Source organism: Loxodonta africana, chromosome 24, assembly GCF_030014295.1.
Source record: "Loxodonta africana isolate mLoxAfr1 chromosome 24, mLoxAfr1.hap2, whole genome shotgun sequence".
NCBI classification, from domain to species: Eukaryota; Metazoa; Chordata; class Mammalia; order Proboscidea; family Elephantidae; genus Loxodonta; species Loxodonta africana.
The window spans coordinates 329,875-357,208 of record NC_087365.1 but is presented as its reverse complement, the minus strand read 5'-3'; the positions used below and the strand labels follow the sequence as shown (position 1 = coordinate 357,208).

Genomic DNA, 27,334 nt, shown 5'->3' with positions numbered 1-27,334 from the left:
AAGGAACAAATGAACAAAGAGGGAAAAATAATCTGCCAGCTCCCCTAAGCCGGGAACTCAGGGCAGGCACAGCTCCTTTGCCTAGGCACGGGAATAAGGGACAGGGGTTCCATGGACTTTGAATGCCTTTCACCCCTCCACAGACCTGTGTGGGCCCATTTCAACAGCACAGGCCCTCATCAGCACAGTACAACAGGGTATAAACCTGAAGTCTAAACTCAAATGCATCAGCTATATGGTACAGTGGCAGGTTCATGACATTTGACACCACTCTGCCTATTAACAGGGTCCTCACCTTCCCATACCAGGGGCCTGAGGACTGGTAGTTCCATCTACACCATCTAGCCACTCACGACAGGCGTTCATGAATAAGCAGTGCCTCCCAGTCCTTATAGACAACAGCACTGGGAGCCCATAGCATGACTCCAAAACGCGCCCACCTATGCCCTCTAGGGAACAGGGACACACTTTTCTCACAGACACGCAGGGGTGGTTGTCAGCTCCCTGCCTTGCTCAGCGCGTGACTTCCTACTACAGCCAGATACCTGTACCTACACCGATCACCCCTGCTAGCCTAGGACTGTAGGTGAGAGCCTGTACCACACACTTGGTGACTGAATATCTGAACGCCTGAGCTGAATCCATACAAGAAAATTAAATGGACTCCTGCACTCATATACTCAGTAACAGCCCTAACCAGCTGGTGACAGGATGTTAGAGCTTCAAAGGTGCCAATAATCAAACTAGCTCACTCGAGCAGCCTATTTGGGGGTATCAAAACAAAATATGAAGCCGGGACACAGTAGGCAAAAAATAAATAAATAAATATAATAACTTACTGATGGCTCAGAGACAACAGTCAATACCAAATCACATAAAGAGGCAGACCATGATGGCTTCAGCAAGCTCCCAAAACAAAGACTCAAGAAATCTTCCTGAGGAAGAGAACTCCCTGGAATACAAAAGATTAATATACAAAACTCTTCAAGAGATCAGGCAAAACACAGAACAAACCAAGAAGCCCTGACAGGGAACACAACAGAGAGTCCCTGATGGGGCAGGAGAAAAGCGGGGTACAGAACTCAAATTCTAGTAAAGATCAGATTTAATTGACTGAGACTGGAAAGACCCCAGAAGACATGGCCCCAGCGATCTCTGTTAGCCCAAAACTAACACCATTCCCGAAACCAGCTCTTCAGACAAAGATTAGACTGGGCTATAACATAGAAAATGATACTTGTGAAGAGTGTGCTTCTTAGCTCAAGTAGATACATGAGACTAAATGGGCAGCTCCTGTCTGGAGGTGAGATGAGAAGGCAAAAAGGGCCAGGAGCTGGTTGAATGGACGCGGAAAATCTGGGGTAGAAATGAGGATTGTACTGTCACATTATTGGGAAAGCCAACTAGGCTCATATAACAATGTGTGTATAAATTTTTTATGAGAAACTAACTTCAACTGTAAAGGCTAACTTAAAGCACAATAACAACAACAACAAAAAAACCCAAAAAACAAAAATCAGAAACACATCACCCATGGGAGTCAAGGGAAACAAAAAACAGAATTAGACCATCTAGGAACCCTGCCCCCACGTGTCTGTCAGTTTGTTGTACTGTGGGGGCTTGTGTGTTGCTGTGATGCTGGAAGCTATGCCACCAGTATTCAGATACCAGCAAGGTCACCCATGGAGGACAGGTTTTAGCTGAGCTTCCAGACTAAGACAGACTAGGAAGAAGGACCAGGCAGTCTACTTCTGAAAAGCATTAGCCAGTGAAAATCTTACGAATAGCAGCGGAACATTGTCTGATACAGTGCTGGAAGATGACCCCCCCCCGCCAGGTTGGAAGGCACTCAAAAGATGACTGGGGAAGAGCTGCCTCCTCAAAGTAGAGTTGACCTTAACGACGTGGATGGAGTTCAGCTTTCAGGACCTTCATTTGTTGATGCGGCATGACTCAAAATGAGAAAAAACAGCTGCAAACATCCATTAATAATCGGAACCTGGAATGTACCAAGTATGAATCTAGGAAAATTGGAAATCGTCTAAAATGAAATGGAATGCATAAACATTGATATCTTAGGCATTAGTGAGCTGAAATGGACTAGTATTGGCCATTTTGAACCAGACAATCATATAGTCTACTATGCCAGGAATGACAACTTGAAGAGGAATGGTGTTGCCTTCATTACCAAAAAGAACATTTCAAGATCTATCCTGAAGTACAACGCTGTCAGTGATAGAATAATATCCAAATACCTACAAGGAAGACCAGTTAATACGACTATTATTTAAATTTACATACCAACCACTATGGCGAAAGATGAAGAAACTCAACATTTTTATCAGCTTCTGCAGTCTGAATTTGATCGAACATGCAATCAGGTTGCATTGGTAATTACTGGTGATTGGAATGGAAAAGTTGGAGAGGAGGAGGAGGATTGGTAGTCAGAAAATATGGCCTTGGTGATAGAAAAGATGCCAGAGAGTGTATGATAAAATTTTGCAAGACCAACAACTTCTTCATTGCAAATACCCTTTTTCATCAACATAAATGGCGACTATACACGTGAACCTCGCCAGAAGGAATCACAAGAATCAAATTGACTACATCTGTGGGAAGAGATGATGGAAAAGTTCAATATCATCAGTCAGAACAAGGCCAGGGGTTGGCTGCGGACCAGACCATCAATTGCTCATATGCAAATTCAAGTTGAAACTGAAGAAAATTAGAACAAGTTGATGAGAGCCAAAGTACAACCTTGAATATATCCCACCTGAATTTAGAGACCATCTCAAGAAAAGATTTGATGCACTGAACACTAATGACCAAAGACCAGACGAGTTGTGGAATGACAACAAGGACATTATGCATGAAAAAAGCAAGAGGTAATTAAAAAGACAGGAATGAAAGAAAAGACTAAAATGGATGTCAGAAGAGACTCTGAACTTGTCTTGAATGTTGAGTAGCTAAAGTGAATGGAAAAAATGATGAAGTAAAAGAGGTGAACAGAAGATTTCGAGGGGCAGCTGAAGAAGAAAAAGTATTATAATGACTTGTGCAAAGACCTGAAGATGGAAAACCAAAAGGGAAGAACATGCTCTGCATTTCTCAAGCTGAAAGAACTGAAAAAAAAAAAAAGAAGAAAAATTCAAGCCTGGAGTTGCAATCGTAAAGAATTCTATGGCGAAAATATTAGACAACTCAGGAAGCATCAAAAGAAGATGGAAGGAATACACAGAGTCGCTATACCAAAAAGAATTGGTTGATGTTCAACCATTTCAAGAGGTGGTATATGAGCAGGAACCAATGGTACTGAACGAAGACGTCCAAGCTGCACTGAAGGCAATCACGACAAACAAGGCTCAGGGAATTGACGGAACACCAACTGAGATGTTTCAACGAATGGATGCAGTGCTTAAGTATTCACTCATCTATGCCAAGAAATTTGGAAGACAGCTACCTGGCCAACTGATTGGAAGAGATCCATATTTATGCCTATTCCCAAGAAAGGTGATCCCACTGAATGCAGAAATATCATTAGTATCACAGGACGGTAAAATTTTGCTGAAGATTATTCAAAAGTGGCTGCAGCAGCATATCAACAGGGAACTGCCAGAAATTCAAGCCAGATTCAGAAGAGAACGTGGAACCAGGGATATTATTGCTGATGTCAGATGGGTCCTGGCTGAAAGCAGAAAATAGCAGAAAGATGTCTACCTGTGTTTTATTGACTATGCTAAGGCATTCAACTGTGTGAATCATAACTAATTATGGACAACATTGCAAAGAAGGGGAATTCCAGAACACTTAATTGTGCTCACGAGGAACCTGTACATAGATCAAGAGGGAGTCATTTGGACAGAACAAGGGGATACTGATTGGTTTGAAGTCAGGAAAGGTGCGCATCAGGGTTGTATCCTTTCACCATACCTATTCAATCTATATGCTGAGCAAATGATCAGAGAAGCTGGACTATATGAAGAAGAATGGGGCATCGGGATTGCAAGATGACTCATTAACAACCTGCGTTATGCAGATGACACATTCTTGGTTGCTGAAAGCGAGAGGACTGGAAGCACTTACTGATGAAGATCAAAGACCACAGCCTTTAGTATGGATTATACCTCAACATAAAGAAAACAAAAATCCTCATAACTGGACAAGTGAGCAACATCATGATAAATGGAGAAAAGACTAAAGTTGTCAAGGATTTCATCTTACTTGGATCCACGATCAAAACCCATGGAAGCAGCAGTCAAGAAATCAAAAGACGCATTGCACTGGGCAAATCTGCTGCAAAAGACCTCTTTAAAGTGTTGAAAAGCAAAGATGTCACCTTGAAGGCTAAGGTATGCCTGACCCAAGCCCTGGTGTTTTCAATTGCCTCCTATGTATGTGAAAGCTGGATGATGAATAAGAAGACTGAAGAAGAATTGATGCCTTTGAGTTGTGGTGCTGGAGAGGAATATTTAACATACCATGAACTGGTAACATGATATGCTCAATTTCTTTTAGCTGTACACTTTTTTTAGTACACTTACGTGCATTTTTTTAAATGCATGTAACACTCAATAAAAAGTTTAAAAGCAAGAAATACACATTTAAACACATCAAAGATAAAGAGATCATGAAAGTATCAGAGACAAAACTCAGATCACCTACTGTGGTCAGTAGAACAATGACCTCCTAAAAATGTCCATAGATATCCTAATCCCCAGCACCGGTGAATATTAAGTTATATGGCTAGGGGGAATTTCAGGTAAAGGTGGAATTAAGTCTGATAATCTGCTGACTTTGAGATGGGGCAATTATCCTGGATTATCCTGGGGGGCCCAATGTCATCACCAGGGTCCATTAAGTGAAAGACAGAGGCAGGTGAGTCAGAGTCAGAGTGATGCAGTGTGGGAAAGACTCAGCCAGCCATTGGCGGCTTTAAAGATGGAGGAAGGGGCCACAAACCAAGGAATGTGCGTGGTCTTTAGAAGCTGGAAAAGGCAAGTAAACAGAGCCCTCAGAAAGGGATGTAGTCCCAACAACACCTTGACTGCAGCCCAGTTTAGTTCTAAGTTCTAGTTAAAATTTAGCTATATTAAAAAAAACTTTAAATTTAGCTAAATTTTAGCCTACTTCAAACCTCTAACCTCTAGAACTAAAACCAAAAAAACAAAACAAAACACCCCAAACCCATTGCCATCGAGTTGATTCTGACTCACTGGGACCCTATAGCACAGGGTAGAATGGCCCTATATGGTTTCCAAGGAGGGCCTAGTGGATTCAAACTGCTGACGGTTTGGTTAGCAGCCACAGCCCTTAACCACTACACCCCCAGGGTTCCCACCTCTAGAGCTGTAAGATAATAAATCTGTGCTGTTTTAAGCCACTCTCTGCAGCATCGGGAAAAGCCTTTCTAGATTCCAGGCTTCTGAGGTAAGAGTATTTGCCAGCTTGAGTCCCAGGGGAGCCCAGGGGAGCCCAGGGGAGCCCAGGGGAGCCCAGGGGAGCCCAGGGGAGGGGAACTCCAGCTCCATCTGTGGCCCTCTCAGCATTCTGCCCAACCAACCAAAACCTTTAGGACTCCCTACCATCTCGGCTTTCCCCAGAAGGCATCAGCTTCTGCAGCCAGCAGAGTGGACAGGCCACTACTGTTGCTGCCATTCTTTCACTCTAAGTCCCCAGGCCCGAGGACAGTGCTGGCATATGCAGTGGGATTGAATGAAGGCATGTGGGGTCAGTAGGCAGAAGGCTTCGGAGATGCCCCCAGAATGAAGTGGGGCCCCCAAGGATAGTCTGTCTTGGCCCTGTGAGACAAGCATGAAACTTCCCAGGGATCAAGGTAGTGGACAGACCTGTGTCCGAGCCACAGGAGTCCTCACTGTGGGCTCCTAGGGGTCTACACGGAAAGCCTCCCTTTTCCCACTCGCTCAGCACCAGGGAATGCTGTAGCCTGAGTGCAGGCAGGGCTGGGTTTATAGCCCTGACCAGGCACACAGTTATATGACCTTCTCCCGAGTCAGGGCCTGCCAGCCTGTCAAAAGGAAAGGGTAGCATGCAGTAGAGTCATCAGGGATAGGGGTGAGTGGGCTCTAATTTCGCACGTTTAAGGATGGGTAGAAGGCAAACCTGTTGTTCTCTCTCGTATCTGCTTCTTTCTCCAGTGCCCGAACCACATCTTCCAGCTGTAGGAGTCTGGTTTTCATTTCAATTTTCTCTCTCTCCAGCACCGTTTCTGCCTCCTGTCTCTGTATGGCTCCTTCCCACTCCTGCCGTCCTGTCTCGGTGGGCCCCGCCCCATGCTCACCCTCCAGAATGCTCAGGCTCCTCCCGAGGGCCGGCACCCCATGCAGGTTGTCTCCATCCATTACCAACCAGAGCTGCTCCGGGGCTTTGGGCTGCCGCTGCTCAGATGACTGCCAGCTCTGACCTGCTCGGTTGCTAGGCAAAGGCACTGGTTTCTCCAGGAACACTGTCCCATCCACCCCAGGTGGCCCCACATAGGACCACATCTCTGAAGGAACACAAGCCATTTCTACAGCATACAGCAAGCCAGGATGGCCATCTCTGATGCTGAAGCTCGCAGATGGCCCTTTGGATCGCAGGGCTGGGATTGAGGTTGGGCTCTGGACAGGGCCTGCACAGCTGTGTGGCCAGCCTGGTATACCCATGGCCTCTGCCCCTCCAGGCCCAGGCCTGCCTCCTGCTGGTCCCGCCTCCTCCCCGACTTCCGCAGGTCCAAGCAGGCCTGGTGGTGGCCGCCTTTCTCTCTCATGATCTGCTGCTGCTGTTCCCTCCTTCAAGGCAGGCCTCAGCATCTGTGTCTCCTGGATAAGCCCTTCTACTTGCTTCCTATGTGTGAGTTCTAATTTCCCCTTCTCAAGGGCAAATGCTTTGCAAATATGAGCTTCCTCTTCACTCATCAGCTCCTCCAGCTTGAGCTGCTGCTTCCTGCACTGGGCCAGGATCTCCTTCTCCCTCTCATCCCTCCATCCCTTCTCTGAGTCCAGCTGCACCGCCACGTCTCTCACCTGCAGCAGGTGCGTCTGCAGCATGTCTTCTTCTTCGCGCTGATGTTGCCGTGACAAGTGCTCACGGAGGGTGGCCTGCTGGGCTTCCATCCACAAGAGCTTCTGGCTCAGCTCAGCCTCTGCCTCCTTCCTACAGAAACAATTTCACAGGGACCTGGCTCAGAAACAGAAATGCCACACACACCATGGAGTCGCTCCCCTGGGTCAGCAAAGGCCGCCTGAGCTTCTGTTCTAGGTGCATAACTCTTCTCTGTTCGTTCCAGTCGCTCTTAGAGAATCCACACGGGAGACCTACCTGACGGGGCAACACGGATGCCACTTGTGGTTATTTAAATTTAAGTTTAAGCCAATTAAAACTGAATTAAATTAAAACTCAGCTTCTCGGTCACACCAGTCACATACACGTGGCTGGTAGCTCCTGCCCTGGGCAGACAAACAGAGGACATGTCCATCGTCACAGAAAGCTGTATTGGGCAGTGCTGGCCTAAAGTTTTAGTGGGACAGAGGAAACTCACCTGTAGTCAAAATTACTCTTGAAAACGCCTTACACTGCTGGGAAAGGGGCCTTTCGAAGCCCCAGGAAAAAAAAATCTGAGGCTGAGTGAGGCCCAGTTGAGAGCAGCCAGCCTGGGAGGGCCAGGGCAGCTCTGAGCACATCGAAGACACATGACATGGCTCTACACCCAGTCATGGGGTGAGAGGCCTTCCAGTCAGCTAGGGCAGCTCCTGGGACCAGGCCCAGTCCCTCTGCTGCCTCTTGGAGTCTGAGGGGGGCTCTGGAGCAGTGGCAATGGGTATAAGAGGAAGTGGTTTTCAAAGTGGTCAGGACCCTTATCACAGAGATCCTAGGTTTAGGAGAAAAGAAATAGAGCTCAGGGGAAGCACGTAACTTAAAAATGATTTTCTCTCAGTCATCCAGGAGGGGACCATCTGCAGCCCCCAGGCTTGAGGCTGCACTCTGTGGCAGCATCTGGGGGAGAGAAAGAGAGGGTGCAGGCTCGGGCTGGTGGTGGTCCAGAGCTTTTCCTCTCCTCCCACACTCAAGCTGCCCCAACTTTCCTGCACACAGAAGGAAGGGCAAACGGCCTCTAGGGACAGTGACCTTTCCAGGTCATAGGACAGTCCTGCAAGTAGAAGGTGGCTTGGTCTCCTGTCATCAGCATGGTGCCATGCCTCCCACATCTGAACCCAGCCCAAGTTCCCAGCAAAGAGCCCATCCCGACAAGGCTGCTCAGGCCTGGCCAGCAGGGCCCCAGTCTGGCCAGTGTCCAAGCTGGGGAGGGCCCAAGACTCTCTGTGGGAGAGTGAGGTCCTCAAGAATGTGCACCAGGCTTGTAGTAACCAGTTACTCCACTAAGTGAGACCCACTGGACAAAGAACGGGCGTGTGGCTCTCGTACACTGATGCCATATTTAATTTTCTAAATAAACCTTTTATCACCTTTGTCCATGTTAGCTTCTAAAAACTTCCCTAATTCGAACTAATTTTCTTTCCAGTTGCTTTAGGGCTTTCAGACCCTCTCTTCGTCTCCCCACATGCTACAACACCACATCCTGGAAAACGAGACTGTGACACTGAGTGTGGAAGATGCCCTGCTACCTTGGTCCTTTGCTACAGGGAGGTCTGAGGTAGAAGATAAGCATTAGTGAGTTAAGTCTACAAAGCAAATCACTTCATAGCCTGTGTTTTATGATGCATTTCTAATTTGAAGTTAAAACACTTTATACCATGACCTGTTTCCTCCACCTTCATCTCTCTGTCCAGTCAGCGGACATTGAAGTTCCAAGTAGTTTCCTAAATTGAGTTTCTAATTTGGGTTTCTGGCAAGAACTCAGGACTCGAGACCGTAGAAGGAAACAGGCCAGCGGACCTTACTTGCTGTAGTTCGTGCTGGTGTCTCAGGCGCAGCTCCTCTTTCCACCAGCGCGCAGGGCCAACGAGCTCCTGGGTGTGGAGCAGCCGCCCATGCCCCAGCTTCTGCAGCTGCCCCTGCAGGCTGCGGATGGCCTCTTGCGACTGCACGTGTAGCGCCTCCAGGGCCGCTCTCTGGCCCTCCAGCTCACTGACCTCACACTTGAACGTCTGCTCCATTTCCTTTCTCTCCTTCTCAAAGTTCCTTTTCATTAGCTCGATTTCCTGCTCATAGTAATTTACCTGGAAAGAGAAGTATGAGACCACTAACCAGGGAATCCTAAAAATTAGCTCCTGACAATAACATGGATAGAAAAGGTTGTTGGGCACGCCAAGGAGCAGGCCTGTGGAGGGCTAGGACGCAAAGGCAGCAGCGACGCCCCGAGGGCTCACGAGGCAGGCCCCACAGGTGGTGAGGGCAGAACTGAGGGTGCAACCTCACTGAGGAAATGCGGAGCCTTATCAGGACAAGCTGGGAGACTGAACACAGTGCAGGGCTGCAAGAAGAATGTGATCTGGCTACGGGCTGGCAAGCTTGTCTAGGCACCGTGTGCAAGTAAGTAACTGCAACTAGGAGCCTGAAGGCATGGATACAAACAAGGGTGGCCCCATCCCAGGGTCCTCCAGGTCAGAGGAATGTAGCACGTGACAACAGGTTGTGGACACTGTCTCTTAAAACACTTGCCATGATCTAAGAACAGAACAGGAGACAATCCATCTGAGAAGACATCATTAGCCCGGGTAATGCTGGCTGTGAAGCTACTAAGCGTCCCACAAAAGGCAAATCCAACGGCAATTTAAGCTCAGAACGAGGCAGGTGAATGCAGTTCCTCCATAGCTGAGTGCAAGGCCTGGCAGTCAGTGGGGCTGCACTCAGCATGCCAGCCCCGCATGACACTGAGACACGCGTGGCCCACTAGTCTGCTGTCCTGCCTCCCTCTAGGCACTTCTGTTCACATTTCCCTGCAAACTTCCCTTCCCAGTGCCAGGGAATTCTAAGGCAGATGGCAGCACAAACAGCATGGAGCACAGCTCTCCCTGCTTGTAGCAGGAAGCTCCAGGTTTCCTCAGGCCTCCCCTCACCCCCTACCTTGGTCTCCAGCTGGGTCTTGAGGTCTCGGTAATGGTCCTTCACCTGCTCCATCATTATCTCCGTTTCCAGACTCACTGGAGTGGGGCCACCTACACATGAAACGAGGCCTGAAAGGAGGAGGGAACTTCAGCTTCTTTCACACCAACGACATCACAGGTCCATCGCTGCTCTCCTTTCCCCACCCGACAATAAAGCATGGGCTCCACATGCACCTCCACAAGGGGAGGGTGGTGCTGGCAGAGGACACCACGCCCAGGTTTCTGTCCTGCCAGTGACAGAGGACAGCATGCACCACAGTCTGCCACACTGCGTTCCATACAGCAGAGCCCTCTAGAGCCACCATTTTGTGCCTTTGCCAGAACAGCCTGCTCAGAGCTATGTCCAGGAGGCTCCTGCGTGGCCCACCAGCACCCTCCACAGCCCCACATGGTGGCAATGGTACACTTCAGCCTCATGTCCGCTCCCTGATGACGCCAAGCACACACAGGGGAGGAGACAGAGGAAGTGGTGTGAACTGGAGCGCAGGCAAGCCTCTGCGTAGCGTGACGCCTGATGATGAGTCCTCACCGATGTGGAGTGTGTGGGTGACGACAGACACCTGCGTGGCTTGCTTACTGGTTCTCATGGTGGCCTCCATCTTCTCTACATTATTTATCACAGTACCATACAAGTAATTCTGGGCTTCAATAAACCAGTCAGGCACACTGAATACTCATGGAATAACGAAGGGCAGTGTGGGCAACACCTTGGTCCAGAAGACCCTCCTCCTGACGTGGTTCAGAACCAGGCACATCTGTGAGTGGGATGTTGCTGGAACTCGTAAAAGAGCTGGCGTGAAACTCCGAATTGCATTTGTGACACGGCTAGGGCTTCACCATGCTGTGCCAAGAATGGGAAGTGGGGAGGGCCACCATCTACTTTCACCGTTGCCCTGAGAATGGGGACAGACTTGGACATCGGGCCCAAGAAAACCTGGGTGACCCCCTCCAGCTTGCTAGGCTAAACGGGCCAACAGGAGGAGTCATCAGGCTGGACAGTCCACGTCACCCACGCTCAACGCAATCCTGCTTATGGTTCTTTCAGGCATAGACAGACCCTCCTCATTGAAATGAGCCAACTGAGCCTCTGTACTGGTTCTATGAAAGGATACCACTGGGCAGAGGAGAGGAGGGAGAGAAAAGTCCACAGTGTGAAACTGCTAGGTTTTATTAATGATGACACAAAGCTTAGGTCTGCCCTCTGGTGCCCTTCTAACCAGGCAGACCCAAGACTTCAGAACCTAAGCCTTGCCTCCCGGGTTTTGGGACAATGGTTCCTGCCAAGGGCCACACATTCTGTGTAGCTGAGAGTCCTAGGTCTGTGAAGAGGACAACTGCCCACTTCCCTAGGGATGATCAGGGACAACGGTGGAGGGGGGGCTTGGCCTTGGTCAGGCTGCACTGTGCACTGGTGGGTCCCGCTCCTTCCCACTGTCACAGGTTCACCTTGGCTCAGAACCCTGAGAGGACATTTTTGACATCACTCAGTAGCAATAAACTTCTCTGAACACCAGGGAGAGTCAATGTGTTTTAAATAGAACTGAGTCTCTCTTTCTTTCTAAGAGTTTTCACATCAACCAGCTCATAACTCAGAGGACAATCTATAGACCCCAGGTCCTGGGACGGGGAAATGCGGCCCCTGCATTCACTACCACCTCCCCTCACTCTGTTCATGCCCAGCCCGTGCTGAAAGCTCACCACACAGTCCCTCGCTTAATCCTCACCACAATAGTGTGGGCGATTTGGAAACACTGCAGATGGACATACCTCTCATGAGGTCACTACGGGGTCACATAGCCGTTACCATTTCTACACAACTGGTAAAGACCCCACACTCCACCATAAACCCTCAGCCTTACAGGAACCTGGGAGGCATTCAGGTAGGTGGTATTGGTGTGTCTGGGGGCAGGTGTTGATGCCCTGATAACCTAGGAAGTGGCCCTGCTACCGAACTCCCTAGGCCCGGGAGGCAGTTCAGTCAGCTAGAGCAGGTGGGCTCGCAGAGACCAGAGCCCCCCACCCCTCCCACAAGAAGAGGCTCTACCTTCTGGGTCATCTGTCGGGGGCAGCCATCCATCTGGCTGAGCACTGGACCGGCCACGCTGGGTCTTGTGCAGCCATGCCTGCAGGCCCTCCAGTGCAGCCTGGAGTTCATCGTTGTGGTCCTGCAGGTCCTGTCAGCAGAGAAGAGACACCCCTGCAGCCGCCGCATTGCGCAGCAGGGCCTGGGGAGCAGCACTGCGCGGCGGGGCATACAGGATGCCCAGATGGAAGGAGCTTTGACTCCTGACCTCAAGCATGCAATGCTCAAATTGGACTTTAAGTTCCCAACTACACAGTGAGTTAAACAAGACGGGGTCATTTCCGTGGCTTTCTTATGCCCTACATCACCTTCTATCACTGGATTCGTAGGAGTTCCAAAAAGAAAAAAAAAATGGAGTAGATGAGGAGGAGAAATGCAGAACACAGACATAAAGGATCATCAACATCTGGGCTGACAGGAGAGTGTGAGTTCACTGTGGTAATGGGACTTGGGCGAGAGAAGCAACTCTCTGAGACTCTTTCCCCAAAGGGCTCTGCAGCTGTTAACTGCCAAGGAGGTGCCATTAGCTTAAGATAACATGCCACACAGCAGAGAGGACAGGTGACAAGGACGGGTGTGGACTGACAAGGTGCACACAAAGTGGGGCCGCAGGGCAGGTAAGTGGCGCCAGGAGGCTGCGCAGAGTCTGCACATAGTCAAGGCAACACTGTAATGAGCACACTTCATCTCCAGGTTTTTAAAGTACTGTGACCAGACACAGTTTTCAGTCACACAGACTTAAGCGGAACATGGCAACTGGCACCCTGTCTGTGGGGTCCCAGTTCCCTTCATCAGTGTGCAGTGTGTGGCCATTGTCCCTTCTGTGACCCTGGGGGGTAGCATGGGACTGTGCGGACCTACTGAGCATGGCAAAAGTGATGCCAGGTGCTCCAGGGATACACCTCCGCCTGGCTTCTCTTTTAAGGAAACTCACTCTGGAGGATACCAGTCACCATACTGTGAGGAACCAACTTGCCCATGAGGCAGCCATGTCCAGACAGTTCCAGCCTGGCCAGTGGGCTTCGCAGCTGAGGGCCAACATCGTGGGGCATAGATGAGGTATTCCTACTGTGCCCTGTCTGAATTCCTGACCCACAAAATCCACAACCATATTAAATGGCTGTTTTGGGCTGCTAAGTTCTGGGGTAATTTGTTATGAAGCCATAGTAATGAATAGCATGCACTGCTTACACAAATTATAAATAAAATACATTCCCTGAGAAAAACCTTATTGATCTTAAGTGAGGAAGAAAAAAAAAAAAAAAAAGGACAGGCCCCATATCTCATACCATACACAAAAAAAATATAAAACCAAAAAATATAAATCATGGAAGACAAAATAGGGTCAACACTAAAGGCCCTAATACACAGCAAAAACAGGATACAACTCATAAAAAATAATACACAAACACCAGAAGATAGGCTAGATAACTGAAATCTCCTAAAAATAAACACTTATGCTCATCAAAAGACTTTACCAAAAGAGTAAAAAGAACCTACAGACCGGGAAGAAATTTTCTGCTCTGACATATCCGACAAAGGTCTAATTTCTAAAATCTTCAGGAAAATCCAGCACTTCTAAAACAAAAGGACAAATAATACAACTAAAAAATGTATTGTACTTGACACTTCACCACAGAAGATATTCAGGAGGCCAACAGACACAGGAGGAAATGCTCTTGATCAGTGGTCATTAAGAGAAACGCAAATCGAAAGCACAATGAGATACCACCTCACCCTGACAATGCTGGCACCAATCAAAAAAACAGAAAATAACAAATGTTGTTATTTCCCACTGCTGGTGGGAATGCAAAATGGTAAAACCATTTTGGAAAATGATATGGTGTATCCTTAAAAAACCAGAAATAGAGGTCCGGATGGGTTCACTGCAGAGTTCTACCAAACTTTCAGAGAAGAGTTAACACCACTACTACTAAAGGTGTTTCAGAGCATAGAAAAGGATGGAATACTGAACTCATTCTATGAAGCCACCATATCCCTGATACCAAAGCAGGTAAAGACACCACAAGAAAATTACAGACCTATATCCCTCAAGAATGTGGATGCAAAAATCCTCAACAAAATTCTAGCCAATAGAATTCAACAACATATCAAAAAAATAATTCACCACGACCAAATGGGATTCATACCAGGTATGCAGGGACGGTTCAACATTAGAAAAACAATTAATGTAATCCACCACATAAATAAAACAAAAGACAAGAATCACATGATTTTATCAATTGATGCAGAAAAGGCATTTGACAAAGTTCAACACTCATTCATGATAAAAACTCTCAGCAAAATAGGAATAGAAGGAAAATTTCTGAACATAATAAAGGGCATTTATACAAAGCCAACAGCCAACATCGCCCTAAATGGAGAGAGCCTGAAAACATTCCCACTGAGATCGGGAACCAAACAAGGATGCCCTTTATCACCACTCTTATTCAACATTGTGCTGGAGGTCCTAGCCAGAGCAATTAGGCTAGATAAAGAAATAAAGGGCATCCAGATTGGCAAGGAAGAAGTAATAGTATCTCTGTTTGCAGATGACATGATTGTATACACAGAAAACCCTAAGGAATCCTCAAGAAAACTACTGAAACTAATAGAAGAGTTCAGCAGAGGATCAGGATACAAGACGAACATACAAAAATCAGTTGGATTCCTCTACGCCAACAAAAAAAAACATCAAAGAGGAAATCACCAAATCAATGCCATTTACAGTAGCCCCCAAGAAGATAAAATACTTAGAAATAAATCTTACCAGAGAAATAAAAGACTTATACAAAGAAACCTACAGTACGCTTCTGCAAGAAACCAAAAGAGACTTACATAAGTGGAAAAATATACCTTGCTTGTGGATAGGAAGATTTAACATTATAAAAATGTCTATTCTACCAAAAGTGATGAGTACATTTAATGCAATTCCAATCCAAATCCCAACGACATTCTTTAATGAGATGGAGAAACAAATCACCAACTTCATGTGGAAGGGAAAGAGGCCCCGGATAAATAAGACATTACTGAAAAAGAAGAACAAAGTGGGAAGCCTTACTTTACCTGATTTTAGAACCTATTATACCGCCACAGTAGTCAAAACAGCCTGGTACTGATAGAACAACAGATACATGGGCCAATGGAACAGAATTGAGAATCCAGACATAAATCCATCCACATATGAGCAGTTGATATTTGACAAAGGCCCCAAAACAGTTAAATGGGGGAAAAGACAGTCTTTTTAACAAATGGTGCTGGCATAACTGGATATCCATAAGCAAAAAAATGAAACAAAAGCCATACCTCACTCCACACACAAAAACTAACTCAAAATAGATGAAAGACCTAAATACAAAATCTAAAACGATAAAGATAATGGAAGAAAAAATAGGGACAGCATTAGCAGCCCTAATACATGGCATAAACAGTATACAAAACATTATAAAGAACGCAGAAGAAAAACTAGATAACTGGGAGCTCCTAAAAATCAAACACTTATGCTCATCCAAAGACTTCACCGAAAGCGTAAAAAGACGACCTACAGACTGGGAAAAAGTTTTTAGCTATGACATTTCTGATCAGTGCCTAATCTGTAAAATCTACATAATACTGCAAAAACTCAACTGCAAAAAGACAAATAACCCAATTAAAAAATGGGCAAAAGATATGAATAGACACTTCACTAAAGAAGACATTCAGGTAGCTAACAGATGAGGAAATGTTCACAATCATTACCCATTAGAGAAATGCAGATCAAAACTACAATGAGATTTCATCTCACTCCAACAAGGCTGGCATTAATCCCCAAAACACAAACTAATAAATGTTGGAGAGGCTGTGGAGAGACTGGAACATTTCTACACTGCTGGTGGGAATGTGAAATGGTACAATCACTTTGGAAATTGATTTGGCGCTTCCTTAAAAGGCTAGAAATAGAACTACCATATGATCCAGCAATCCCACTCCTTGGAATATATCTTAGAGAAATAAGAGCCTTTACACGAACAGATATATGCACACCCATGTTCACTGCAGCACTGTTTACAATAGCAAAAAGATGGAAGCAACCAAACATCAACAGATGAATGGATAATTAAATTATGGTATATTCACACAATGGAATACTACACATCGATAAAGAACACTGAGGAATCTGTGGAACATTTCATAACATGGAGGAACCTGGAAGGCATTATGCTGAGCGAAATTAGTCAGTTGCAAAAGGACAGATATTGTATAAGATCACTATTATAAGAACTTGAGAAATACTTTAAACTGAGAAGAAAACATTCTTTTGTGGTTACGAGAGGGGGGAGGGAGGGATGGTGGGAGAGGGGTATTCACTAACTAGATAGTAGATAAGAACTACTTTAGGTGAAGGGAAAGAGCACACAATGCAGGGGAGGTCAGCATGATTGGACTAAACCAAAAGCAAAGAAGTTTCCTGAATAAACTGAATGCTTCGAAGGCCAGCGTAGCAGGGGCAGGGGTCTGGTGACCATGGTTTCAGGGGACATCTAAGTCAACTGGCATAATAAAATCTATTAAGAAAACATTCTGCATCCCACTTTGAAGAGTGGCGTCTGGGGTCTTAAACGCTAGCAAGCAGCCATCTAAGATGCATCAATTAGTCTCAATCCACCTGGATCAAAGGAGAATGAAGACCACCAAGGACACAAGGTGATTATGAGCCCAAGAGACAGAAAGAGCCCCACGAACCAGCGACTACGTCATCCTGAGACCTGAAGAACTAGATGGTGCCCGGCTACAACCGATGACTGCCCTGACAGGGAACACAACAGAGAACCCCTGAGGGAGCAGGAGAGCAGTGGGATGCAGACCCCAAATTCTCATAAGACTAGACTTGATGTTTTGAGACTAGAAGGACCCCGGTGGTCATGGCCCCTAGACCTTCTGTTGGCCCAGGACAGGAACCATTCCCGAAGCCAACTCTTCAGACATGGATTAGACTGGACAATGGGTTGGAGAGGGATGCTGGTGAGGTGTGAGCTTCTTGGATCAGGTGGCCACTTGAGACTATGTTGGCATCTCCTGCCTGGAGGGGAGATGAGAGGGTGGAGGGGGTCAGAAGCTGGCGAAAAGGACATGAAAAGAGAGAGTGGAGGGAGAGAGCAGGCTGTCTCATTTGGGGGAGGGTAATTGGGAGTGTGCAGCAAGATGTATATGGGTTTTGTATGAGACTGACTTGATCTGTAAACTTTCACTTAAAGCACAATAAAATTTATTAAAAAACAACAAAAAAAGTAGCTGCAGCTGTATATCGACACGGAACTGCCAGAAATTCATGCCAGTTCCAGAAGAGGACGTGGAACCAGGGATATCATTGCTGATGTCAGATGGTTCCTGCCTGAAAGCAGAGAATACCAGAAGGATGTTTACCTGTGTTTTATTGACTATGCAAAGGCATTCGACTGTGTGGATCAGAACAAACTATGGATAACATTGTGAAGAATGGGAATTCCAGAGCACTTCATTGTGCTCATGAGGAACCTTTACATAGATCAAGAGGCAGTTGTTCGAACAGAACAAGGGGATGCTGATTGGTTTAAAGCCAGGAAAGGTGTGCGTCAGGGTTGTAGTCTTTCACCATACCTATTTAATCTGTATGCTGAAAAAATAATACAAGAAGCTGGACTATATGAAGAACGGGGCATCAGGATTGGAGGAAGACTCATTAACAAACTGCGTTATGCAGATGACACAACCTTGCTTGCTGAAAGTGAAGAGGACTTGAAGCACTTACTAATGAAGATCAAAGACCACAGCCTTCAATATGGATTACACCCGAACATAGAGAAAACAAAAATCCTCACAACTGGACCAATGAGCAACATCATGATAAATGGAGAAAAGGTTATAGTTGTCAAGGATTTCATTTTACTTGGATCCACAATCAACAGCCATGGAAGCAGCAGTCAAGAAATCAAAAGATGCATTGCATTGGTAAATGTGCTGCAAAGGACCTCTTCAAAGTGTTGAAGAGCAAAGATATCACCCTGAAGGCTAAGGTGTGCCTTACCCAAGCCATGGTATTTTCAATCACCATAAATAAGGAAGACTGAAGAAGAGCTGATGCCTTGAATTGTGGTGTTGGCGAAGAATATTGAATATACCATGGACCGCCAAAAGAACGAACAAATCTGTCTTGGAAGAAATGCGGCCAGAATGCTCCTTAGAGGCAAGGATGGAGAGACTGTGTCTTACATACTTTGGGCATGTTGTCAGGAGGGATCAGTCCCTGGAGAAGGACATCATGCTTGGCAGAGTACCGGGTCAAAAGAAAAGAGGAAGACCCTCAACAAGGTGGACTGACACAGTGGCTGCAACAATGAGGTCAAGCATAATGATTATAAGGATGGCACAGGACTGGGCAGTGTTTCGTTCTGTTGTGCATAGGGTCGCTATGAGTTGGAACTAACAACAGCACCAATGGCTAATGATCGTGAGCCTTTCCTCATGTATCTGTTAGCTATCTGACTGTCTTCTTTAGTTAAGTGTCTGTTCCTATCCTTTGCCCATTTTTTAATTGGGTTATTTGTCTTTTTGTAGTTGAGATTAAGCAGTAGCATGTAGATTTTAGAGATCAGAAATGTCATAGCTAAAAACTTTTTGCCAGTCTGTAGGTAATCTTTTTAACTCTTTTGGTGAAGTCTTTGGATCAGCATAGGTGTTTGATTTTTAGGAGCTCCCAGTTAACCAGTTTCTCTTCTGCATTGTTAGTAATGTTTTGTACACTGTTTATGCCATGTATTAGGGCTCCTAGCGTTGTCTCTGTTATGTCTTCCATGACCTTTATCGTTTTAGATTTTATTGAGGTCTCTGTTCCATTTTGAGTTAGTTTCTGTGCATGGTGAGAGCTATGGGTCTTGTTTTATTTTTGTGCAGATTGATACCCAGTTATGCCAGCACCATTTCTTAAAGAGACTCTCTTTTCCCCATTTAACTGACCTTGGGCCTTTGTCGAACATCAACTGTTCATATGTGGATGGATTTATGTCTCCATTCTCAATTCTGTTCCATTGATCTATGTGTCTGTTGCTGTACCAGTACCAGGCTGTTCTGACTACTGTGGCTGTGTAATAGGTTCTAAAATCAGGTAGAGTGAGGCCTCCTACTTTGTTCTTTTTCAGTAATGCTTTACTTATCTGGGGCCTCTTTCTCCTCAATTAGAAGTTGGTGATTTGTTTCTCCATCTCATTAAATGAGATGGAATTTGGACTTGAATTGCATTGTATCTGTAGATGTCTTTTGGTGGAATAGACATTTTTACAATGTTAAGTCTTCCTATCCATGAGCAAGGTGTCTTTCCACTTACGTAGGCCTCTTTTGGTTTCTTGCAGTAGTTTTCTTTGCATAGGTCTTTTATGTCTCTGGTTAGATTTATTCCTAACTATTGTACCTTCTTGGGGGCTACTGTAAATGGTATTGATTTGGTGATTTCCTCTGCAATGTTGTTTTTGTTGATGTAGAGAAAGCCAATTGATTTTTGTATGTTTATCTTGTATCCTGATAATCTGCTGAACTCTTCTATTAGTTTCAGTAGTTTTCTTGAGGACTCTTTAGGGTTTTCTGTGTATAAGATCATGTCATCTGCAAATAGAGATAATTTTACTTCTTCCTGTATTATGTTCAGGAATTTCCCTTCTAGTCCTATTTTGCTGAAAGTTTTTATCATGAATGGGTGTTGAACTTTGTCAAATGCCTTTTCTGCACCAATTGATAAGATCATGTGGTTCTTGACTTTTGTTTTATTTATATGATGGATTACATTAATTGTTTTTCAAATGTTGAAACATCCCTGCATACCTGGTATGAACCCCAGTTGTTCATGGTGAATTATTTTTTGATATGTTGTTGAATTCTATTGGCTAGAATTTTGTTGAGGAATTTTGCAACTAAGTTCATGAGGGAAATAGGTATGTAATTCTCTTTTTTTGTGGTCCTAACCTGGTTTTGGTATCAGGGATATGCTGGCTTCACAGAATGAGTTTGGGAGTATTCTGTCCTTTCCTACGCTCTAAAATACCTTTAGCACTAGTGGTGTTGACTCTTCTGTGAAAGTTTTGTAGAACTCTGCAGTGAAGCCATCTGTATCAGGGATTTTTTTGTTGGGTGTTTTTTTGATTACCTTTTCAATCTCTTCTTTTGTAATGGGTTTATTTAGTTGTTCTACCTTAGTTTGTGTTAGTTCGGTAGGCAGCATGTTTCTAGAAATTCATCCATTTCTTCAAGGTTTTCAAATTTGTTAGAGTACAATTTTTCATAGTAATCTGATATGATCCTTTTAATTTCATTTAGATCTGCTGTAATATCTCCCATCTCATTTCTTATTTGGGTTATTTGCTTCCTCTCCTGTTTTTCTTCTGTCTGTCTGGACAATGGTTTATCGATTTTATTAATTTTTTCAAAAAACCAGCTTTTGTTGTTTTTAACTTTCAATTTTTTTTTGTTCTCTATTTCATCATTTAATTCTGCTCTTATTTTTATTATTCGCTTTCTTCTGGTGTCTGAGGGCTTGTTTTGTTGCTCTGTATTTGTTCAAGTTGTAGGGATAATTCTTTGATTTTGGCCCTTTCTTCTTTTTGAATGCGTGCATTTATTGATATAAATTGGCCTCTGACCACTGCTTTTGCTGTGTCCCAAAGGTTTTCACAGGAAGTGTTTTCATTCTCATTGGATTCTATGAATTTCTTTATTCCATCCTTTATGTCTGCTATAATCCAGTCTTTTTTGAGCAGGGCATTGTTCAGTTTCCAAGTGTTTGATTTCTTTTCCCTGCTTTTTCTGTTATTGATTTCCACTTTTATGGCCTTATGGTCAGAGAAGATGCTTTGTAATATTTCAATGTTTTGGATTTTGTTAAGGCTTCCTTTATGACTTTTATGGCCTTATGGTCAGAGAAGATGCTTAGTAATATTTCAATGCTTTGGATTTTGTTAAGACTTCCTTTTCTCTATTCTAGAGAATGTTCCATGTGTGTTGGAAAAGAAAGTATACTTGGCTGTTGTTGGTTGGAGTGTTCTGTATATGTCTATGAGGTCAAGTTGGTTTATTGCGGCATTTAGATCCTCTGTGTCTTTACTGAGCTTCTTTCTGGATGTTCTGTCTTTCACCAAAAGTGGTGTCCTGAAGTCTCCTACTGTAATTGTGGAGCTCTCTCACTTTTCAACCCTGTTAGAGTTTGTTTTATGTATCGTGAAGCCCTGTCATTCAGTGCATAAATATTTAATATGGTTATATCCTCCTGGAATACTGTCCCTTTAATCATTATATAGTGTCCTTCCTTATCCTCTCTGGTTGATTTAACTTTGAAGTCTATTTTGTCTGAAATTAATATTGCCACTGCTGCTCTTTTTTGATTGTTGTTTGATATATTTTTTCCATCCTTTGAGTTTTAATTTGTGTCTCTAAGTCTAAGGTGTGTCTCTTGGAGGCAGCATATAGACGGGTCATGCTTTTTTTTTAAATCCGTTCTGGCACTCTCTCTTTATTGGTGCCTTTTTATTTTTATTTAGTTAATCCACATTCAGCATCACTACGGATAGGTATGAGTTTAGTGCTGTCACTTTGATGTCTTTTTTGTGTGTGTTGTTGACTCGAGCGCACTGAGTTTGATAGTTTCTTTTTCCCACTTAATTTTTTGTGGTGAGTAGTTTATATATTGTCATTTCCTCTGATCTGTTGTTGATTTTGTTTCTGCTGAGTCTCTATTTTTTTCTTGTATTTTGTTTTGATGAGTAGGATTGTTAGTCTCCTTTTTTGTGGTTACCTTATTATTTACCCCTGTTTTTCTGTGTTTAAACCTAACTTTTATTTCTTTATATCGCCTTGTCTCCCTCTCCATATGAAAGATTTATGACTACATTTCTCAGTCCCTCTTTATTGTTTTAATGTTGTCTCCTTTTACATAACGATATCGCTGTTTTCTTTTTTTTTTAATCTTGATTTATTTTTGTGATTTCTCTATCTGGGCTGACATCTGATTGCTCTGTCTAGTGTTCTAGTCTTGCATTGTTATCTGATATTATTGATTTTCTAACCAAAGAATTCCGTTTAGTATTTCTTGTAGTTCAGGTTTGGTTTTTATGGATTCTCTAAACTTCTGTTTATCTGGAAATGTCCTAGTTTCGGCTTCACGTTTAAGTGACAGTTTTGTGGGATATGTGATTCCTGGCTGGCAATTTTTTTCCTTCAATGCTTTATATAAGTCATCGCATTGCCTTCTTGCCTGCATGCTTTCTGCTGAGCAGCTCGAGCTTATTCTTATTGACTCATCTTTGTAGGTGACTTTTCATTTATCCCTAGCTGCTCTTAAAATTCTCTTTTTTTTTTTTTTGGTTTTCACAAGTTTGATTATGTCTTGGTGGCTTTAAGATCTACCTTATGTGGAGTTTGATGAGGACCTTGGATAGGTATCTCATCTTTCATGATACCAGGGAAGTTTTCTGCCAACAAACCTTCAACAATTCTCTCTGTATTTTCTGTTATCCCTCCCTGTTCTGGTACTCCAATCACTCGTAGGTTATTTCTCTGGATAGAGTCCCACATGATTCTTAGGGTTTTTTCATTTTTAAAAAATTCTTTTATCTGATTTTTCTTCAAATATAATGGTGCCAAGGGCTTTATCTTCAATCTCACTAATTCTGCCTTCCACTTGCTCTATTGTGCTCTTCTGAGTTTCTACTGAGTTGTCTAATTCTGTAATTTTGTTAATCTTATGAATTTCTGATTGCTGTCTCTCTACAGGTTCTTGCAGCTTATTAAATTTTTCATTATGTTCTTGGATAACCTTTTTAATTTCTTCAACTGCTTCATCTGTGTGTTCCTTGGCTTGTTCTGCGTATTGCCTGATCTCCTTCCTGATGTCTTGAATAGCTCCGTATATTAATCTTTTATATTCTGCATCTGGTAATTCTAGGAAGGCACCTTGCAGAAGATCCCTTGATTCTTTGAGAGATTGTTGAAGTGATCATGGTCTGCTTCTTTATGTGATTTGATATTGACTGTTGTCTCCGAGCCATCTATAAATTACTGCATTAGCTTATTTTATGTTTGCTTACTGTAACCTAGCCTCTTGCTTTGTTTTGTTTTGATATGCCCAAATACGTTGCTTGAGTGAGCTAGCTTGATTATTTTTGCCTTTGGAGCTCTGACATCCTGTCCCCAGAAGACTAGAGCTGTTATCAGGTATATCAGTCTAGGAGTCCACTCCCTTTCCTTGTATGGGTTCAGCTCAGGTGTCCTGGTAGTTGGTCATCAAGTGTGTGGTGCAGGTTCTGTCCTAGAGTCTTAGAGAGGCAGTGGTGATTGGTGTAGGTACAGGTATCTGGTTGCAGCAGGGGCTCACGCTCTGAACAAGGTGGGGGGTGACAACTGGCTCCCAAGTGTCTGTGAGGAAAGCATGTCCCTGTTCCCCAGAGCTGACAGACCATGGGCACCCAGACTTTTGACTGTAAGGACTGGGAGGTACCAGTTCATTCTTGGACCCCTCTTCTGGGTGGCTAGGTGGCCTGAGTGGAGCCACCAGTCCTTACACCCCTGATGTGGGTAGGTGAGGACCCTGTTTAATAGGCAAAGCAGTGACAAAAATCAAACAGCCACCAATCCACTGCACTGCTGAAACAGTTGCAGTCTGCCAACAAGGGCCTGTTCTCCTGAAATAGGCCCACACAGGTCCATGCAAGGGGGAAAGGTGTTCAAAGTCCACGGACCATTTATGCCTTGACAGGAGCTGCTTCTGTTCTCAGGTCCCTAGGTTAGCAGAGCTGGCAGCTTATGTTTTCCCACAATTGTGAATTTATTCCTTGTCCAAGGCTGGAAGAATGGCTCAGGGCATGCAGCAGGACCTATCTAAGGCCCAGAGAAATCAACAGCCACTGAAGCTGGCTTGGGAGCCGGAGGCACGGTAAAATACACACACGTCCTTAGCCTTTGCTGAGGGCGCCATTCTTCTCTGGTTCTAGAGGTGTGAGCTGTGTGGCTGTCTGCTTCTCCCCGAGGAAACTGCACCCGGAGCCCCGCCACAGTCACTCCTGGGAGTGGCGCCTGAGGGCTCCCAGCGTTTCAGGTCCAGCAACTCCTGTCCCATTCTGAACCATCTCTCCCTCCCCCTGCTGCTCAGTCCATTTTCTAACTTTGCCTTTGATGTTCTGGGCTCCTAGCTTGTCATAAATATATTGTTTCACTTTTTTTGGGGGGGTTGTTGTTAAGAGGGTTCACTGGAAGTGTCTGACTACTCCACCATTTTGGCGCTGCCTCTGCTCCATAAGGTTTTTAATGCTTAATTTTTCAGAAGTAGAGAGGCCTTTCTTCTGATGTGCCTCTGGGTGGATCTGAACTGCCAATCTTCCGGTTTCAGTCGAGGGCATCAACTGCTTGCACCACCCTAGTAATTTAAGTGGCACATGTACCTCACATCTCCTTTTTACTGGACAGCAGAGATCTGGGAGGCAACCTCTACAGAGTCAGCCCTGTTCAATGCCGCATCCCTCATGTGGTTCCTTCTGCCACCCCAAATGGGTATTTTGAGAACATATATACATCCCAAACTCAGCAGTGCCAGAAAACGGGGGCCTCTTATGGGATGATCCCAACCACTCTTGTTTTCAGGATACCCTCAGGAATGCCGTCGATTATAACAGACAGAGATGTGTGGAGCCTGGACACCGGCAGCAAGGCCTCAGCATGCCTATGTGGAGAGTGTCCAGAGGGGCGGGAGCCAGGGTGCTGTTTTTAAGTGACCATCTACTCGTGTGGGGTGGGTGTGGGTGCTGCGGGAAACGAAGGAGTGCTACTGCACCAGTCTAGGGAGAGTCTTGTGAGGGAGCAAGCCTTCTACGGACATAACAGAGAATTAAGGGTTGAGGACTCTGGGCTGCAATGACTGTTCCCCTTCTACTTTCTTCTTGTGCATAGGAAGAAGGTCAGAAAGGAACCTGGATGATAGTGACAGTGAGAAGCAGTTCTGGGAGGTGTCTAGCAGGTAGGCTGCCACACAGGCAGGCTGGCTGGAACAGAGAGAGTGAGCATGCTGGGCTGAGGTAACAAGATGGGTAGTGGTGGGGACTTCTGCTGGAGGTTGGTATGGACATGCTGATAGGGGGAAATCTGCATTTAGGGTTTTCGACTGAGGACATGCAAATTCATTAAGGTGTCCACTCAAAGACACAGCAGTAAAAACATCAAACCTAAAAGATCTGATCAATATCTTATACTGCCCTTTGCCAAGGGCAACCTCACCAGGAAAATGAAGGTTGACAGTCGAAAGAAAGAGAAAAAAGCTAAAATCATAGTTAAATAGGAAGGAAGTTCAGCTACCAAGGGAAAAACCTGGCCTCCATGCTAACAAACATATGATTACATATTACAAGGAAAGTACAACCTAAGACCCTGAAAAGACTGGGTGATTAGCAGGGGGAAAGGTTACAGGTTCTCTCTTCTTCAGGAGAATGACTATAAAAAATGGGCTCAGCCAAGAAGCAGCAATGCCCCAGTAGCAATGAGCACCCAGGCACCTGGATCGTGATCTCTACAACCACTTCCTCGTCAAAGAAACCAGCAATACTTGGAGAAATGGCTGATTCTAGGGCAAGTGCGGCAAAGTACAAGATAAATCTGGAGTATCTCGTTACGTCAGAAAGTAAGAAACCACTCAACAAAATACCAAAAATGATGGTAGTACGTAAAAAAAGAAATTAGCAGTCAGCTTGAAGACACTCCCATTGGCCAAATCTTGCACAATTTGAGCACCAAAAATTTAAACACAGTAACGAATTGGAAACCACTGGGGGAATAATGTGAATTCATGAGTCCATACCAATAACATATAGATACAGTTATAGACAGAGATAAACAGAGAGAAGGGAGGTCTCTGGCTTACATTAGAATGCTGAGGGCCAACTCATAGATGGCATAACCTTAGTCAAAAGGAAAAAACTGCAAAAAAAAAAAAAAAGGACAAAATGAGGACGTTTCTATGAAAAAAGGGGAGATGAGCCCCAAACAAACAGAAGCTGTGGGAATTTGCCAATACCATACCAGCTCTGCAAGTATTACATAGGGAAGTTCTCCAAATGGTCAGGGAAGAACATTAAACCAATACTCAAATCTACACCTGGGTGGAGGGGGGAGCACTGGGAAGACACACAGAGAGAGACAGAGAGAGAAATCTTCAAGAAACATTAACGACATGAGCAAATATAAAGACCAAGTATACAATATTTTCAAGAAATAAACTCAACAGTTAAGTTGCACAAGCAATAAAACATCAAGAGCATAAAAAAAATAAATACAAATTAAACCTATTGGATATAGGATGTACAGTGTCAGTGGAGACTCACCAACAGAAAATGGGGAGGGAGGAGCAAAGCAGGAATAGTTTTAGTATGTTAATGTTACATGTTACTTGTTGCTTGTATGTTAAATGTTGCTCTAATTGCAAGTTGTGCAATATAATATTTATGGTGACCATTAAAGAACATACACAGAAGAAAGAAATAAAAAAGGCTCATCATGAAAAAGCAGCTAAACACAAAAAATAACAGAAAAATGAGAATAAAAAGACAAAGAAGATATAAGACACTCAAAAACAATTAGCAAAATGAATGAAGTAGATACTTCATTTTCAGTAATAACCTTGAATTGTAAATGGTCTAAGCTCCCCATACAAAAGGCAGAGAGTGACAGAATGGACAAAAAAACATGATCTGTCCTTTTGCTGCCTACAAGAAAAACACCTTAGGCATAAGGATACAAACAGAATGAAAATAAAAGGATGGAAAAAATACTCCATGCAACCAGTAACGAAAAAGAGCAGGGATGCTCAGCCATACTGATAAAAGATAAAATAGAATTCAAATCAAAATCTATTACAAGAGATAAAGGAGGACATTACATAATAATAAAAGGGTCCCAATTATAAAAACATACTGCAACTAACATCACTGCTCCAAAATAATGAAACAAATACTTATTAATATGAAAGGAGAGATAGATTACTCCACAAGAATAGTTTGGGACTTCAACACAACACTTTTGTTTCTAAATAGAACATCTAAAAAGAGGATCAGCAAGGACATTGAGAACATAAATAAAACCATAAGCCAATTTGACCCAATAAAAAAACAAACCAAACCCACTGCTGTCGAGTTGATTCTGACTCATA

General features: G+C 44.3%; 1 protein-coding gene across 12 annotated transcripts in view; it reads right to left on the bottom strand.

Moving 5' to 3' along the window:
- NINL (ninein like) overlaps window positions 1-27,334 on the bottom strand; it is a 245,308-nt gene that overhangs the window by 33,246 nt on the left and 184,728 nt on the right. For 10 of the 12 annotated variants that reach the window (XR_002786145.2, XR_002786144.2, XR_010319179.1 and 7 more), the window contains 4 exons: window positions 12,109-12,238; window positions 10,024-10,133; window positions 8,893-9,176; window positions 6,121-7,152 (listed from right to left, as the gene is read on the bottom strand). Coding sequence is in view for 9 of the 12 variants with exons in the window: in XM_023549932.2 (XP_023405700.2) it covers window positions 6,121-7,152; window positions 8,893-9,176; window positions 10,024-10,133; window positions 12,109-12,238 (1,556 nt within the window). In the remaining 3 variants the exon portion in view is untranslated. The remainder of the gene's footprint in view (window positions 1-6,120; window positions 7,153-8,892; window positions 9,177-10,023; window positions 10,134-12,108; window positions 12,239-27,334) is intronic. The other 2 variants (XM_064275676.1, XM_023549936.2) reach the window with 1 other exon arrangement.